At 57.8% G+C, this 14,746-nt stretch overlaps 1 protein-coding gene across 4 annotated transcripts in view; it reads right to left on the bottom strand.

The window, feature by feature from the left end:
- Positions 1-234: 234 nt before the first annotated feature.
- The window catches only part of ACTN4 (actinin alpha 4), a 19,242-nt gene continuing 4,730 nt past the window's right edge, over positions 235-14,746 (bottom strand). Inside the window, exons 2-22 of one of the 4 annotated variants that reach the window (XM_048321043.1) lie at positions 13,416-13,530; positions 12,421-12,540; positions 10,988-11,074; positions 10,805-10,892; positions 10,616-10,694; positions 10,450-10,531; positions 9,517-9,602; positions 7,725-7,817; positions 7,032-7,262; positions 6,476-6,623; positions 5,577-5,727; positions 4,433-4,541; positions 4,216-4,356; positions 3,703-3,885; positions 3,222-3,356; positions 2,833-3,012; positions 2,344-2,490; positions 2,095-2,175; positions 1,818-1,880; positions 1,402-1,560; positions 235-1,176 (exon numbers count right to left, since the gene is read on the bottom strand). In XM_048321043.1, coding sequence (XP_048177000.1) covers positions 1,018-1,176; positions 1,402-1,560; positions 1,818-1,880; positions 2,095-2,175; positions 2,344-2,490; positions 2,833-3,012; positions 3,222-3,356; positions 3,703-3,885; positions 4,216-4,356; positions 4,433-4,541; positions 5,577-5,727; positions 6,476-6,623; positions 7,032-7,262; positions 7,725-7,817; positions 9,517-9,602; positions 10,450-10,531; positions 10,616-10,694; positions 10,805-10,892; positions 10,988-11,074; positions 12,421-12,540; positions 13,416-13,530 — 2,637 coding nt within the window. In that variant the 3' untranslated portion in view covers positions 235-1,017. Of the gene's footprint in view, positions 1,177-1,401; positions 1,561-1,817; positions 1,881-2,094; positions 2,176-2,343; positions 2,491-2,832; positions 3,013-3,221; positions 3,357-3,702; positions 3,886-4,215; positions 4,357-4,432; positions 4,542-5,576; positions 5,728-6,475; positions 6,624-7,031; positions 7,263-7,724; positions 7,818-8,947; positions 9,034-9,516; positions 9,603-10,449; positions 10,532-10,615; positions 10,695-10,804; positions 10,893-10,987; positions 11,075-12,420; positions 12,541-13,415; positions 13,531-14,746 lie in introns of all 4 variants that reach the window. The other 3 variants (XM_048321033.1, XM_048321053.1, XM_048321062.1) reach the window with 3 other exon arrangements.

Here is a 14,746-nt window from a genome sequence, read left to right as displayed (position 1 = left end):
CTCAGGTTTTACCCCCACAATTGTCCTGACCTGTCCAATAAAAATTACCTCAATTTTGCCCCCAAAATATCCCCTACTAACAACCTAATTTTTACCTCAATATGTTCATTCTCTCCCCCAAACATTACCTTGTTTGGCCACATCCTGGGAAAAAGGTGAGGAAAAAGGTGAGGAAAAACTCCAAGATTCCAGGGATTTTTTTCCAGCAATATTTTAATTACAGGACAAAGAAGCTGCTACGTGAATATATATTTATATAATAAATCCGTAAAGTTATAAAGGAAACCGGAATTTTCTGCTTCCCGTCAAAATTTTCCAGGATCAGGCGCTTTATTAGGTGGATTTCTCTTAATTTTCCTCCTTGTTTCACTTAATTTTTCATATTTTTCCACAGTTCTCCTTATTTCTCTATTTTTCTCCTTGTCTTTATCATTATTTTCCCATATTTTTCTGTATTCCTCCAGATTTCTCCATGATTTTCCTCATTTCTCTCCTAATTTTTCCACATGCTCCACATTTTTCATTTCTCTTAGTTTTTTCCTAGTTCTCAATCTCTCTCCACATTTTGCCTCATTTTTCTCCACATTTTTCCTCCTAATTTTTCCTCATTTCTCCTTGCTTCTTCTTATTTCTCGCCTTTTTTCCCTATTTCCCCCTATTTTCCCCATTTTTTGGTCCACAAAACGCTGCTCTGAGGTGGGAATGTGAGTGAAAAACCTAAAAAAAACCCCCCCAAAATCCCAAATTTTTCCCTCTGGAAAAGCCATAAATTACCGTGGGGGGTGTGGGGGGAGAGGGAACCCTCGGGCTGCGCCGCTGATCCCGTGAAAAATAGTCGGAATTTCTCTCTCTCGTTACCAAAAATAACCATTTCCGGGCGCTCCGAGGCCCCGCGGGAGGCGAAACCCCCCCCCGAGCCCGAGGAAAAGTGGGAATTGCATCCCGAAATATCCCAAGATCAATCAACTGTTGCATAGTAGGAGGCGGGGGGGGGCGGGCGGGTCCCGGGGGATCCGGTCAGAGGTCGCTCTCTCCGTACAGGGCGGTGGAGAAGGATTTGTAGTCCAGGGCGCCCGGGATGCCGTCGGGGCCGGGGTACGGCGCCATCCGGGCGATGCAGTACTCGGCCTGCGCCGCCGGCAGCTCCCGCCGCAGCTCGGCCGCCGTGATGTAGTTCTGGGGGGAGCGGGAAAAGTGGGAAAAACAGGGGAACGATGGGAGAATGCGGGGAGGGGTGGGGACGGACAACCCACGGAGTCATTGATCCCAGTGGAATTCCAAAGCTCGACAAACCCATCCCAAACCCTGCTGTGCTGGCATTCCCCGACCCCCCAGAGCTCCCACATCCCACTCCCCCATTCCCAAACCCCCGTGGCGTTCCCGGATCCTGGATTTGCTCACCTTGTCGCCGGCCAGCACACGGAAGCTGTTGATGACCTGCTCCGCCGTGTCCGTGTCCGTCGTTTCCCGGGACATGAAGTCGATGAAGGCCTGGAACGTCACGGTCCCGCTGCCGTTGGGATCCACCACGGCCATGATCCGCTGGAACTCTGCGTCACCCTGAGGGGGGAGAGGCACAGTCAGGAATGCCGACGCTTTCCCAGGAATTCCAGGGCCTTTTCTGGTCACTTCAGAGCTTTTCAAGGGATTCCAGAGCTTTTTCCCTGGGAATTCTGGAGCTTTTCCATGCTTCTGGCGCTTTTCCAGTCCTGGAATCCACTCGGATTCCCCCGCCCTTCCTCCCCTTCCTTCCCCCCAGCGATGGGGAAAAAAAAAGGCAGAAAAAAGGTGTAGAAGCAGGAAAATGGGATTGTTACCAGGCCGGATCCCGCAGGGCCCAGGAGGGCGCGGAAGTCGTTGGAGTCCGTGCGGCGCTTCGGCTTCCAGGAGGAAGAGGAGAGGGAGAGGGAGAGGGAGACGAAGGAGGAAGAGAAAAGCAGAGAATCCGTTAGAGGAGGAAACCAGCCCAGAAGAGAGAGGGAGGAAGGACGGATGGAACGCAGGAAGGAAGGAAGGAAGGAGAGGGAAGGAGAGGGAAGGAGGAAGGAGGAAGGAGGAAGAGGAAGAGGAAGAGGAAGAGGGAGCGGGCGGTACCTGCCGGTCGTTCTCAACATCGTAGCCCAGACTGATCAAACAGGCCTTGAACTCCTCCGGGCCCAGGGCGCCGCCGTGGTCCTGGGAAAACGGGGACGAACAGGGGAAATGAGTGAAAACAGGAGGCAATTCCCACATTCCAGCAGGGAATAACCCCATGGGGCTGCTCCGGGTGGGGACTGGGCTGGGCTGTCACCCCCAGATCCCCCTGGGATCCCCCCAGTCCCCGGGGTTCCCGGGATCCCAGACCTTGTCGAAGTGGTTGAAGGAGGCCCGGAATTCCTGCATCTGCTCCTGGCTGATCCCTTTGGCGTCACGGGTCAGGATCTGGTTCTCCACCTCGTTGATGGTCCGAGCGATCGTCGTCAGCAGCTGCTCCCAGCCCACGCGCAGGTGCTGGGATCACAGCGGGAACGGGGGAATGAGGGGGGAACGGCGCCCTCCGGAGCGCCCCGATCCCCCGGGATGGGAGCCGGCTCCCCCAGGATCATCCTGATCCCCACGGCAGGGATCCAGCACCCTCCGGAGCACCCCACTTCCCCAGGATGACCCCAGTTCCATGGGATGGCATGCCAGGATCCCAGCTCCATGTGCAGTTGGAATGCTGCCTGTCGAGGACCAGCCCACCCTGGGACCCCCCCAAATCCCTGTGGGATCCCTCCCTCCCCATTCCCAGCCCCTCAGTGACCGGGAAGCCCTTCGGGACGATCCCAACCCCCCCGGATCCCGGGATCCCACCTCCATGGTGTAGTTGGAATGCTGGTTGTCGAAGATCAGCGCCTCCTGCACGAGCTGGTGCTGCTGCTCCAGCAGCTCCAGGTTGGGTTTGTACTCCACGATGTTCTGCTCGTACTCCTTCAGGTGGTTGAGCTGATCCTCCAGCGTCCCGTTCATCTCGATGGAGATCCGGCCGATCTCCTGGGAACACGCGGGATTCCAGCCCGGGATCCCCACGCCAGCAATTCCACCCCAGTTTTCCAGGAGAACACCAGGCGATCACCGACCAACAGCTCCAGCCCTTTCCCAGCCCTTCTGACCCAGAACAACCCGGACAGGGCCCGATCCGGGGCCGATTCCAGCACTCCCAGTATTCCCAGCCCCCGGATCCCACCGGGAGGATCCCTGACCTCCATCTTGGTCTGGATCCAGGGCCCCACGCGGTTGGCCTGGCTCCCAAACTGCCTCCTGAGGTGCTCGTTGGAATTCTGCCGGTTCTGCTCCTCCTGCAGCGCCTGGTCCCGCTTGGGCACCAACTGCTGCACCTGGGAAAGCGGGAAAAAACAGGGAAAAGCTGCTGGAAAAGCCTGCTGGGAAACCGGGAAAACCACGGGGGATAGATAGGGTGAGGAAACTACAGGGGAAGAAGTGCCTTGGAAACCAGGAACGGTGGGGGAAAACCATGAGGGAAAACTGGGTGGCGGAAACCCAGAAAAAAGGTGGGAGAAAAACCCAGAGAAAGGTGGGAAAAAAGAGTGGGAAAAGGGGGAAACCCACAGGGGAAAACCCGGGATGGAGAGATCTGGGGCCGGAGTGGTTTGGGAATCCCTCCAGACCCAACGGCACCCGCGGCTCCAGCCCTGCCCCGGTGCCCCCGGTGTGGCTCCGCACCCGCTCCCACTTGGAGTTGATGATCTGGGGGGTGACGGAGGTGTACGGGTTGTTCCCGGGCAGCTGGATGCCGTGCAGGTCCGCGATCCGCTGCGCTTCCTGCTGGATCCTCAGGATCGCCTCCCGCTCCTTGTCCGCGTCCGGCAGCGTCGACTTGAACTGGTCGTGGGCGGCGATCAGGCCCTGGGGGACGGACACCGGGCATGGCCACGGAACTCGAGGCCTCGCGGCTGAGAGCCGCTTTATCCCCAGCGTTTCTGCCTCTGGCACAGAATCAGCCACAAATGCTCCGGAAACTGCATTTTTGGGCTGCTTCTTTTGAATTTTGGAGCGTTTTTGGGGCAGGAGCCTGATATTCCCACGGAACTCCGGGATTCCACCCAGATCTCCTCGATGGTGTGCACAATGAACCCGAAAACCATCCCCAAGATGCTCCCCAGGAGCGTTTCCTGGGCCGTTCCCGTGCCCCGAACAGACAAACCGGGCGTTCCCAGGGAATCCCGGGATTCCCACCTGGATCTCCTCGATGGTGTGCACGATGAACATGTCCTGCAGGTCCTCCATGGCGCTCTCCATCCAGTTGTTGAAGGGCGCCGCGCGCTTGGCGTACTCCAGGTGCAGCTCGTCTATGGTCTCCAGCTGCTTCTCCGTTTTCTGGGGCGAAAAACGCCGGGATTGGGATCCCGATCCCTCCCTCCCTCCCACGGGAGGCCCCGGGGATGCCACTGACCTCCAGCGCTTCCCGGCGGCTGTGGGTGAGGGAGCCCAGCAGGTCCCACTGGTCACAGATCTTCTGGCACCGGGCGTTGACGCTCGGGGAGTCGTAGTAATCCAGCTCGCTGGGAAATGGGGGAAAATGGGGAAAAACGGGGGGAAAATGGGGAAAAACGGGGGAAAATAGGGGGAAAATGGGGAAAACCGGGGGTAAATGGGGAAAAACGGGGGGAAAACGGGGAAAAACAGGGGGAAAATAGGGGGAAAATGGGGAAAAACGGGGGGAAAATAGGGGGAAAATGGGGAAAAACAGGGAAAATAGGGGGAAAATGGGGAAAATCGGGGGGAAATGGGGAAAAACGGGGGGGAAATGGGGGAAAACAGGGGGAAAATAGGGGGAAAATGGGGAAAACCGGGGGGAAATGGGGAAAAACGGGGGGAAAATAGGGGGAAAATGGGGAAAAACGGGGGGAAAATGGGGGAAAACAGGGGGAAAATCGGGGGGAAATGGGGAAAAACGGGGGGAAAATGGGGGAAAACAGGGGGAAAATAGGGGGAAAATGGGGAAAATCGGGGGGAAATGGGGAAAAACGGGGGGAAAATGGGGAAAAACGGGGGGAAAATGGGGAAAACCGGGGGGAAATGGGGAAAAACGGGAGGAAAATGGGGAAAAACAGGAGGAAAATGGGGAAAAACAGGGAGAAAATGGGGAAAAACGGGGGGAAAATAGGGGGAAAATGGGGGAAGTAGAGGCAAAAGCGAGAAAATGGGGAAAAGAGACAAAAGATTGAGAAAAGGCAGGAAAGGAAAGAAGAATGGGATATTTCAGGTTATTCTGAGTGTATTTTGGGATAGGCTGGGTTGTTTCTGGGGTTACTTTGTGGTATTTCAGGATATTTTGGGGTTTATTTGGGATTTTGGGATGCTTTGAGGGACATTTTGGGGGTTATTCTGGGTATACTTTGGGGCATTTGGGGTGTATTTTGGGGTCCTGGTTTTGCTCTGGGTGACGGCTGGGATCTGCTTTTGGGGTCTCCCTGGACATTTTGGGGTTTTTTTTTGGGGCGATTTGGGATACTTTGGGGGGTATTTCAGGACATATTTTGGGGCATTTCAGGACATATTTTGGGGTATTTCAGATCTATTTTGGGTTCCCGTACTTGAGCTCCTGGGCGATGGCCGCGATCTGCTCCACCCGGTCCTGATGCGCCGCCAGGTCGGACTCGAAGGCCTCGTGTTTGCGGAGCAGCGCCCGCACCTGGGCCAGGGAGGCCGTGCCCGAGTCCCGGTCCCGCAGGGCCACCTCCTTACCTGGGCACAGGAGTGGGGACAGCCCTGAGACCCCAAATCCTCCTGTGCCACCTCCTTACCTGGGCACGGGAGTGGGGACAGCCCTGAGACCCCAAATCCTCCTGTGCCACCTCCTTACCTGGGCACAGGAGTGGGGACAGCCCTGAGACCCCAAATCCTCCTGTGCCACCTCCTTACCTGGGCACGGGAGTGGGGACAGCCCTGAGACCCCAAATCCCCCCTGTGCCACCTCCTGACCTGGGCACGGGAGTGGGGACAGCCCTGAGACCCCAAATCCTCCTGTGCCACCTCCTGACCTGGGCACGGGAGTGGGGACAGCCCTGACACCCCAAATCCTCCTGTGCCACCTCCTGACCTGGGCACGGGAGTGGGGACAGCCCTGAGACCCCAAATCCTCCTGTGCCACCTCCTGACCTGGGCACGGGAGTGGGGACAGCCCTGAGACCCCAAATCCTCCTGTGCCACCTCCTGACCTGGGCACGGGAGTGGGGACAGCCCTGAGACCCCAAATCCTCCTGTGCCACCTCCTGACCTGGGCACGGGAGTGGGGACAGCCCTGACACCCCAAATCCTCCTGTGCCACCTCCTGACCTGGGCACGGGAGTGGGGACAGCCCTGACACCCCAAATCCCCCGTGCCACCCCTTAAATCCCCGTCACCCCCAATTCCATCCCCTGCTCCCCAAATCCGTGCCCTGAACCCCCAGACTGCAGTACCTGAAGCCCCAGTCCCTGCCCAGCCCTGGTACCTTCCGTCCAGCCCTCGTGGATCGAGGCCTTCTGCCGGAATTTCTCGGCCAGGTGATCCAGGCGCTCCAGGCGCCGCAGCTCCGTCAGCAGCCACTCCTCGTGTCCCTTCTCCGCCTGCTCCAGCCGCTGCCACCCTGCCCCGATGTCCTGGGCACACCAAAACCCCCCTGGGGTTACCCCAAAGTCCTCCAGAATCACCCCAAAACCCCACTGGGACTCTCCCAAAGCCCTGGAGCCCACCCTGCTCTTCGATGGCACCAAAGTGGGTGGGTTTGGGGTGGCTTTAGGACACACCTCGGTGGATTTAACCCCTTGAGAAACCCCAAATCCCCTCCCAAACCCCCTCCAGCTCCCCGAAGCCCCCAGACCCACCAAGACCATCCTGCCCTCGGAGGCCATGAAGGCCAGGGTAGATTCGGGGTGGGTTTGGGGCAGTTTAGGTTGGGTTTCTGACATTCCAACGAGGATCTGACCACTGAGAGCCCCAAAGCCCTCCCCAAACCCCCCAAATCCCCTCCCAAACCCCCCCCAGCTCCCCGAAGCCCCCAGACCCACCGAGACCATCCTGCCCTCAGAGGGCATGAAGGCAGGGCGGCCGCTGAGGCGCAGCTTGGTCTGCAGGGTGTTGAAGTTGATCTCGAGCTGACACTTCTCCTGCACCTTGGGGGGTTTGTGCACCCGCCGGTACTCCCGGAAATCCTCCAGCTTCTGCTGCATGGCCGGGATCGTCTTCTGCGGGTCCCGGGACTCCAGCCAGGGGATGGTGCGCTGGATCCACGCCAGCAGCTGGGGGCACAGGGAATTTGGGGTTTGGGATGGGGTTTGGGATGGGGTTTGGGAGCTGGATCCACACCAGCAGCTGGGGGCACAGGGAATTTGGGGTTTGGGATGGGGTTTGGGAGCTGGATCCACACCAGCAGCTGGGGGCACAGGGAATTTGGGGTTTGGGATGGGGTTTGGAGCTGGATCCACACCAGCAGCTGGGGGCACAGGGAATTTGGGGTTTGGGATGGGGTTTGGGGGCTGGATCCACGTCAGCAGCTGGGGGGAACAGGGAATTTGGGGTTTGGGGCCTGGATCCACACCAGCAGCTGGGGGGACATGGATCGGGGGGTTGGGATGGGGTTTGGGCTTTTTGGGGCGGGATTTTGGGATCCCCCCTTTACTTCGGGCACCAGGCGCTCGCAGTGCTCCGTGGGGGCATTCTGAGGGATTCTGGGCTGGGATTTTAGAATTGTCCCCCCTTACATCCGAGGCCAGGCGCTCATAGTCCTCCATGAGCTGCTCGTTCTCCTGGTTCACCGCCAGCACTTTGCAGATCCGATTCGCCGCCGTCTCCGCCTGCGGGGAATGGGAACAAGAATGGGAAACGGGGGCAGGGGACACCCCCAGCTCCGGGGGAAAGGGGGAAGGAGGGAAGAATAAGAATAAAGGCGGAGGAAACCACAAGGATGAAAGTAGAACAGAAAGGAGAAGGAAAGTGCAAGAGAAAAGTAGAAGGAAAAAAGGGAAAGTAAAAGGAAGAAAAGAAAAACAAAGAGGAAAAGGTGGACAAAAAAGGAGAGAAAAGTATAAAGTAGGAGAAAAAAGAGGGGGAAAGAAACAGGAAAATTGGGAGAAAATAGGGGGAAAATTTAAAAATGCCAAAGGAAAAGGAAAGAGAAAAGAAAGGGGAAAGAAAAAGAAAACCCAGCCCTCGCTGGGCCTGATCCCAATCCCGATCCCGATCCACACGGATTGTCCTGCCCCGAGCAGGAGGAGGAGGAGGAGGAGGAGGAAGGAAAAGGCTGGGGCTGGAGGTACCTGGGTGGGAAGCAGAGGAGGAATCCAGGAGGAGGAGCAGAAGGACGGACGTCAGCGGGAAGAGGAAGAGGGTCTGGGAAGGGCCGGGAAGAGGAAAATCCAGTGGCCGGGGGGGGAAGGAAATAAAGGAAATAAATGAAGGAAATAAATGAAGGAAATCAATAAATCAAATAAAGGAAAAGGGGGGGGGAAAGAAGGGAGGAAAAGGAAGGGAATAAAGGAAGGGAGGAAAAGGAAGGGAACAAAGGGGAAAAAGAAGGGAATAAAGGAAGGGAAGAAAAGGAAGGGAATAAAGGAAAGGAGGAAAAGGAAAGGAACAAAGGAAAGGAGGAAAAGGAAAGGAACAAAGGGGAAAAGGAAGGGAATAAAGGAAGGGACGAAAAGGAAGGGAACAAAGGAAAGGAGGAAAAGGAAAGGAACAAAGGGGAAAAGGAAGGGAATAGAGGAAGGGAAGGAGGAAGGGAATACAGGAAGGACCCTGAGGAAGCCGTGAGCGTGACCTCAGCGGAGCCAGGCCCCACTTTCCCCGCGGCCAAGCCAAGCAGAGCAGCAGCCGGGCAGATCCCGGGCAGATCCCGGGCAGATCCCGGGGAGCCTCGGGAAGGCGGCAGCGGGAAGCGAGCGGGGCCGGGGCCCTGCGGAGCCGGGAGCCCCCGAGCCGGGCTCACCTTCTGGGCCCCGGAGAAGGCGTGGTAGAAGCAGGACACGTAGGTCATGATGGCCTTCTCGTCGGGCCGCAGCGTGCCCACGATATCTGCCCGAGGAGAGGAGAGACAGAGGGAGGGACAGGCTCCAGCGGCATTCCCAGCTCCCGCATTCCCAGCGCATGCGGCGAGGCGGGAAGCGTTTCCCAGGGTCGGGAGCCCCCGAGCCGGCTCATGGGGGATTTGTTCCGCCTTTCCCTCGTTCCTCAACCTCCTGGAAGCCGCAGAGGCTTCGCCTGGGGCCTCCTGGAAGCTCGGCCTGCCCCGCCCGTGGACTCCCACAAATTGCCCGTGGATTTCCATGGATTTCCATGGACTTCTCGTGGATTTGCCGTGGATTTCCCACCAACTCGGGAATTCCAGGCGGATTTAACCCCTCCATGAGCCAGCTGGGGGTGGTCCCGGAGCCCCCCCCGAGCGACAGCGGCCGCGGCTGGAAGAGAAGTGGGCGTGAGAGCGGAGAGAGAATTCCAGAGGGACGGATCCGGGAGGGAGAGTCCGGCGGGCCGGGCGGAGCCGGAGGGGCCCGGTACCTTCTGGGCCCCGGAGAAGGCGTGGTAGAAGCTGGACACGTAGGTCATGATGGCCTTCTCGTCCGGCCGCGCCGTGTTCACGATGTCTGCAAGGAACCACACTGGTTAAACCGGGAGCAAACCGGGAGCAAACCGGGAGCAAACTGGGGACGGGCACGGCGCCTCTCCCGGCCAGAATCCCGCTCCGAAGATCCCAGATCCTGGGGAAATGCAGCTGGATGGGCGCAAATCGGTGCTAAATGGGAAAAAGCAGGGTTAGAGCCGGCGCTTCCTGCACGGATCCTGGAATTAAGGGATCAGAGAGCTGTGGGATGCTGGGACTGCGGAGGCCTGGAGCCGTGGAATTGTGGAATGCCGGAATAAGGGAATCCCAGATTTATGGGATGCTGGAACTGCGGGGTCCTTAAGAGTTCTGCGGTCCTGGAATTGCAGCATCGTGGAATCAAAGAATTGTGGAATCCCACAGTTGTGGGAATCCTGGAATGATGGGAGCCGCAGGATCCTGGAATCATGGTGGATCATGATGTCTGAGAATTGTGGGACCCAAAAATTATGGGATCCTTGAATTAGGGGATTCTGGACTTCAGGAGTCCTGGAATTACAGGATCTGAGAACTGCGGGATCACAGAACTACGGGATCCAAGGTTTTTTTATGGATCCTGGAATGGTGGAGTCCCAGGATTGCAGAATCCCTGTGTATGTACTGGTTAAACTGGGAACAAACTGGGGAACACTCCTGCTGGAGCCAGCGCTCCTCTGAGTATCCCAGCTCCTGGATAAATCCACCTGGACAGGTGGGAATCGGTGCTAAACGGGAAAAACCCAGCTTAAATCAGCCGCTTCCTCCCGGATCCGGCGCCTCCTCCGAGAGAATCCCCGTCAGGGCCTGGAAGAGATCCCGGGACCCCGTGGACGCTGGAATTCCACGCTTACCCTCGGCATCCAGCATCTTGGGAATGTCCAGGTACTTCTCAGCCACCTCGAAGGCGTTATTGAGGTTGGTGACGGGATCGTCCTACGGGAGAGGAGGTGCCGGAGGCTCCGTGGGTCGGGAATTCCCGGAATTCCCGGGGTTTCCGCGGGAAAGGCGGGGATTTACCTTCCGGAGCTTGTCGTACTCGATCAGCTCGGGGCGGTGCCGGTGGATCAGGGCGTTGAAGGCCAGCCCGTCCTTCCAGCTGCGGGGAAACGGGGGTCAGATCCCGGGAATCCGCAGGGAGAACGGGAATTCCGACCCTGCCTGGGCCCCGGGAAAGGGGAGGGAAGAGGAAGAGGAAGAGGGAAGGACCTGATGTGGAAGTTCTGGACGTTGACGTTCTTGTACGGAGCCGTTTTCCGCTGGCACCAGAGCAGGAGCCCCTCCTTGGCCGAGGTCTCTGCGGGAGCAGGGATCAGAGACGGGGATGGATCCCGGGATGGATCCCGGGATGGATCCCAGGGTGGATCCCGGGAACAGAGCCCGTGCCGTTACCTTCCACGGAGATGTCCTGGATGGCGAAGCGCAGGATGATCGTCCAGATCATCCCCAGCGTCATCTTGGCGTTCCCGTCCACGATCTCTGCCGGGGAAAAGGCACAGGGAATTCCAGGTGGGAATTCCGGGCGGGGGTGCTGGGACTGGGGGGTTCTACAACAGTGGAGCCAAAGGATCATGGAATCCTGGAATTATGGGATGCCGCAATCAGGGAATCCCACAGCAATGGCGGGGTCCCGGAATGATCCTGGGATTTACGGAGTCTTAGCACACGAAGTCTTGGAATTATGGGCTCCAAAAATTATGGAATCCTACAATTACGGGATCCTGGAACTACGGAATCCAAGGATTACGAGACCACGCGAACTACGGAATCCTGGGGTTAGGGAGCTGTCCAGGTTGGGAAAGACCTCGAAAGGCACGGAGAGAGGAATTCCAGAGGGGCAGGAAGTGGGGAAGGAGAGGAATCCCGGGCTCCTCCACACCGATCCCACCCGACCTTCCCGACGCCTCCAGCAGCCCCAGCCCTCGTGGTTTTGGGAATTCCTGGGGCGGGGGCCGGGCGGGCCGGGACTCGCTCGGCTCTGGGCACGCGGAGCTTTCCCGAGGTTTTCCAGCTGATCCCAACAAACCGGCCCGGCCGGAGCCGCTGCCAGCGGAGCCCGCCCGGCCCCGGGGCAGCCCCGGGGGAGATCCCGCAGGGAACTGTCCTGGGAATCCCGGGAATCCGCTCCCAGCCCTGGGCAGAGTGCGGAGAGAGCCCCAGGGAGGCCAAACCCCGAGCTTTTCCTGGTTTTTCCCTCTTCTCCAGATGTTTCTTTCCCTTTTCCACGTTGTTTTCTCCCTTCTCCAGGTGGTTTTTCCCTGCTCCAGGTTTACTTTCCTTCAACCTCCAGGATTTTCTCCCTCTTCCAGGTTTCTTTTCCTCCCTGCACCCATTTTTTTTCCATTTCCAGCTTTTTTTCCCCTTCTCCGTATTTTTCATCTTCCAATTTCTTCTGTCCCTGCCCCAGCTTTTTTTCCCTTTTCTACCTTTTTTCCTTCCCCTTTTCCAAGGCTTTTTTTTCCCTTCTCCAGGTTATTTTTCCCTTTCTCCATTCCCTAAAACCCCCCCACATCCCCTAAAACGCCCGGGATTGCAGAAAACCCCTCATTTTCACTAATTCCATCAAAAATCACGGAATAACCGTGACCTTGATGAGCTGGAGCCGCCATCTGTGATCTCCGAGCTTGGAATCCTGGAATTCCTGGAATTCTCAGAGACCCCATCACTCACTGGGGGGAGTCGCGGCAGCCTCAGAACCCCTCAAAACCCCAATTTTGGCCTAAAAGGGGCAAAACCCGGGCACTGGGGCAGCGGATCCCGGTGGATCCCAGCGGATCCCGGCAGATCCCAGCGGATCCCGGCACGTTCCCGAGGCGGGGCCTCACCCTCGGCACCGATGGAGACGAGTTTGACGCCTTTGCTGGCGATGAAGTCCAGGGCCTTGTTGACGTTGTTGATCTTGTGCACCCTCATCTTGCCCCGCTCCGGCTTCGGGAGCCGCTCCCCTGGAACGGGATTGGGTCAGGATTAAAGAGGTTTGGGGCAGGGTTAAAGGGTTTGGGGCAGGGTTAAAGGGTTTGGGGCAGGGTTAAAGGGTTTGGGGCAAGGTTAAAGGGTTTGGGGCAGGGTTAAAGGGTTTGGGGCAAGGTTAAAGGGTTTGGGGCAGGGTTAAAGGGTTTGGGGCAGGGTTAAAGGGTTTGGGGCAGGGTTAAAGGGTTTGGGGCAAGGTTAAAGGGTTTGGGGCAGGGTTAAAGGTTTGGGCAAGGTTACAGGGTTTGGGGCAGGGTTAAAGATTTTGGGGCAAGGTTAAAGGGTTTGGGTCAGGGTTAAAGATTTTGGGTCAGGGTTAAAGGGTTTGGGTCAGGGTTAAAGATTTTGGGGTCAAATCTGAATGGTTTGGGTCAGGGTTAAAGATTTTGGGGCAAGGCTCATTGCTTTGAGTCAAGCCTTGAGATTTTAAGTCAAGGTTACAGGTTCTGGGTCAAGGTTAAGGATTTTTGGGTCAAGCTTAAAGGCTTTTGGATTAAGTTTAAATATTTTGAGCCCAGTGGAGGTTTGGGGCACAGTTTAAGGATTTTGGGCCCAGTTTGGAGGGTTTTGGGCAGAGTTTGGAAGGTTTGGGGCACCGTTTGGAAGGTTTGGGTGCAGTTTAAGGATTTTGGGCGCAGTTTGGAGAGTTTTGGGTGCAGTTTAAGGATTTTGGGCACAGTTTGGAGGGCTTTGGGTGCAGTTTAAGGATTTTGGGCCCAGTTTGGAGGGTTTTGGGTGCAGTTTAAGGATTTTGGGCCCAGTTTGGAGGGTTTTGGGTGCAGTTTAAGGATTTTGGGCCCAGTTTGGAGGGGTTTGGGCACAGCCCGAGGGCTCCTGGCTGAGGCCTGACCTGAGATGACCTCGAGCAGCAGCATCAGCTTGAGCCCATCCCGGAAATCCTCGTCGATGTTCTCGATCTGCGTCCCGGCTTTCCGCAGGTGGGAATTGCACCAGGCCGTGAACGTCTGCGGGAAAGGCGGGATCAGGGCGGGATCAGGGCGGGATCAGGGCGGGAATCCGGGATTTGGGGGGGAAAACAGGGAAATCGGGACCCTGAGGATTCCTCATCCCAGCAGGAAGGATTCCATTTATCCCACTGGGAATGACCCCAAGCCTTTCATCCCACTGGGAATGACCTGGAGTTACTGATCCCAGCAGGAATGACCCCACTGATCCCACTGGGAATGACCCGGAGTTACTGATCCCACTGGGAATGACCCCGCTGATCCCACTGGGAATGACCCCGAGCCTTTCATCCCACTGGGAATGACCCCGAGTTACTGATCCCAGCAGGAATGACCCCACTGACCCCCACTGGGAATGACCCCACTGATCCCACTGGGAATGACCCCGAGCCTTTCATCCCCCCGGGAATGCCCGACCCCACAGCCCCCAGCTCTGGTTATTTGTGGAGCCGGGATTGTTCCATCCCAAAATCCGATTTTAGGGCCGGATTTTGGGATCTGGAACCTCCTCCAGACGGATCCATCCCTGCTCTGACACCGGGATCCAACCCCAAAGCCACGGGGTCGCCGTGTCCCAGTGGGAAAACCGGGATGAGCCCAGGCAGGGATGTGGGAACGTCACATGGAGCCGGACTCTCCAGCAGATCCCTTTCCCGCCCCAACCCCGCCGTGCTGGGGCTCCGCAGCGCTCGGTGCCGTTCCCGAGGGCGGTGCCGGGACTTTGGCCGGTGCCAGGCCCGCACATGCCTGTGCCAGGCGTGGCCGGGCGCGGCCCTGCCGCGGGAACGGGAATGGAACGGGCCAGGAACGAGCCCCGGCACGCGGGAAAGGGGACTCGGGCTGAGTCACCCCCAACACCCCGGAAAAATCCCAGAAAAATCCACTTCCGGGGCCTCTTCCCTCGCTCCCGGAGCCCTCCGGTCCCCGGGGGTCACAGACATTCCTGGAAAGTCCCAAAACCCCGCCCCAGACGCTCGTTTCCTGAAAAAACTGGGGAAATCGCCTCCAAATCCTGGGAATTTCAGTGCCAAGGGAAGCGTCGCTCTTCCCGCTGGATCCAGGACGTTCCCACAGCCCCAGACCCGAGGGTTTTCCCCCCAAAAAAATGAGGAATTCTGGGGGGTTGAAACCCCAGGGATCGATCCCGAAGCAGTGGGCTCTGGGGAGGGGGGAGCGGAGCCGACGGAATCCGGGATAAATCCCGTCTGGACTGACC

This window comes from Corvus hawaiiensis, chromosome 1 (assembly GCF_020740725.1).
Source record: "Corvus hawaiiensis isolate bCorHaw1 chromosome 1, bCorHaw1.pri.cur, whole genome shotgun sequence".
NCBI lineage: Eukaryota > Metazoa > Chordata > Aves > Passeriformes > Corvidae > Corvus > Corvus hawaiiensis.
Note: the sequence above shows the minus strand (reverse complement) of the source record. Positions and strands in the feature narration are given on the sequence as shown.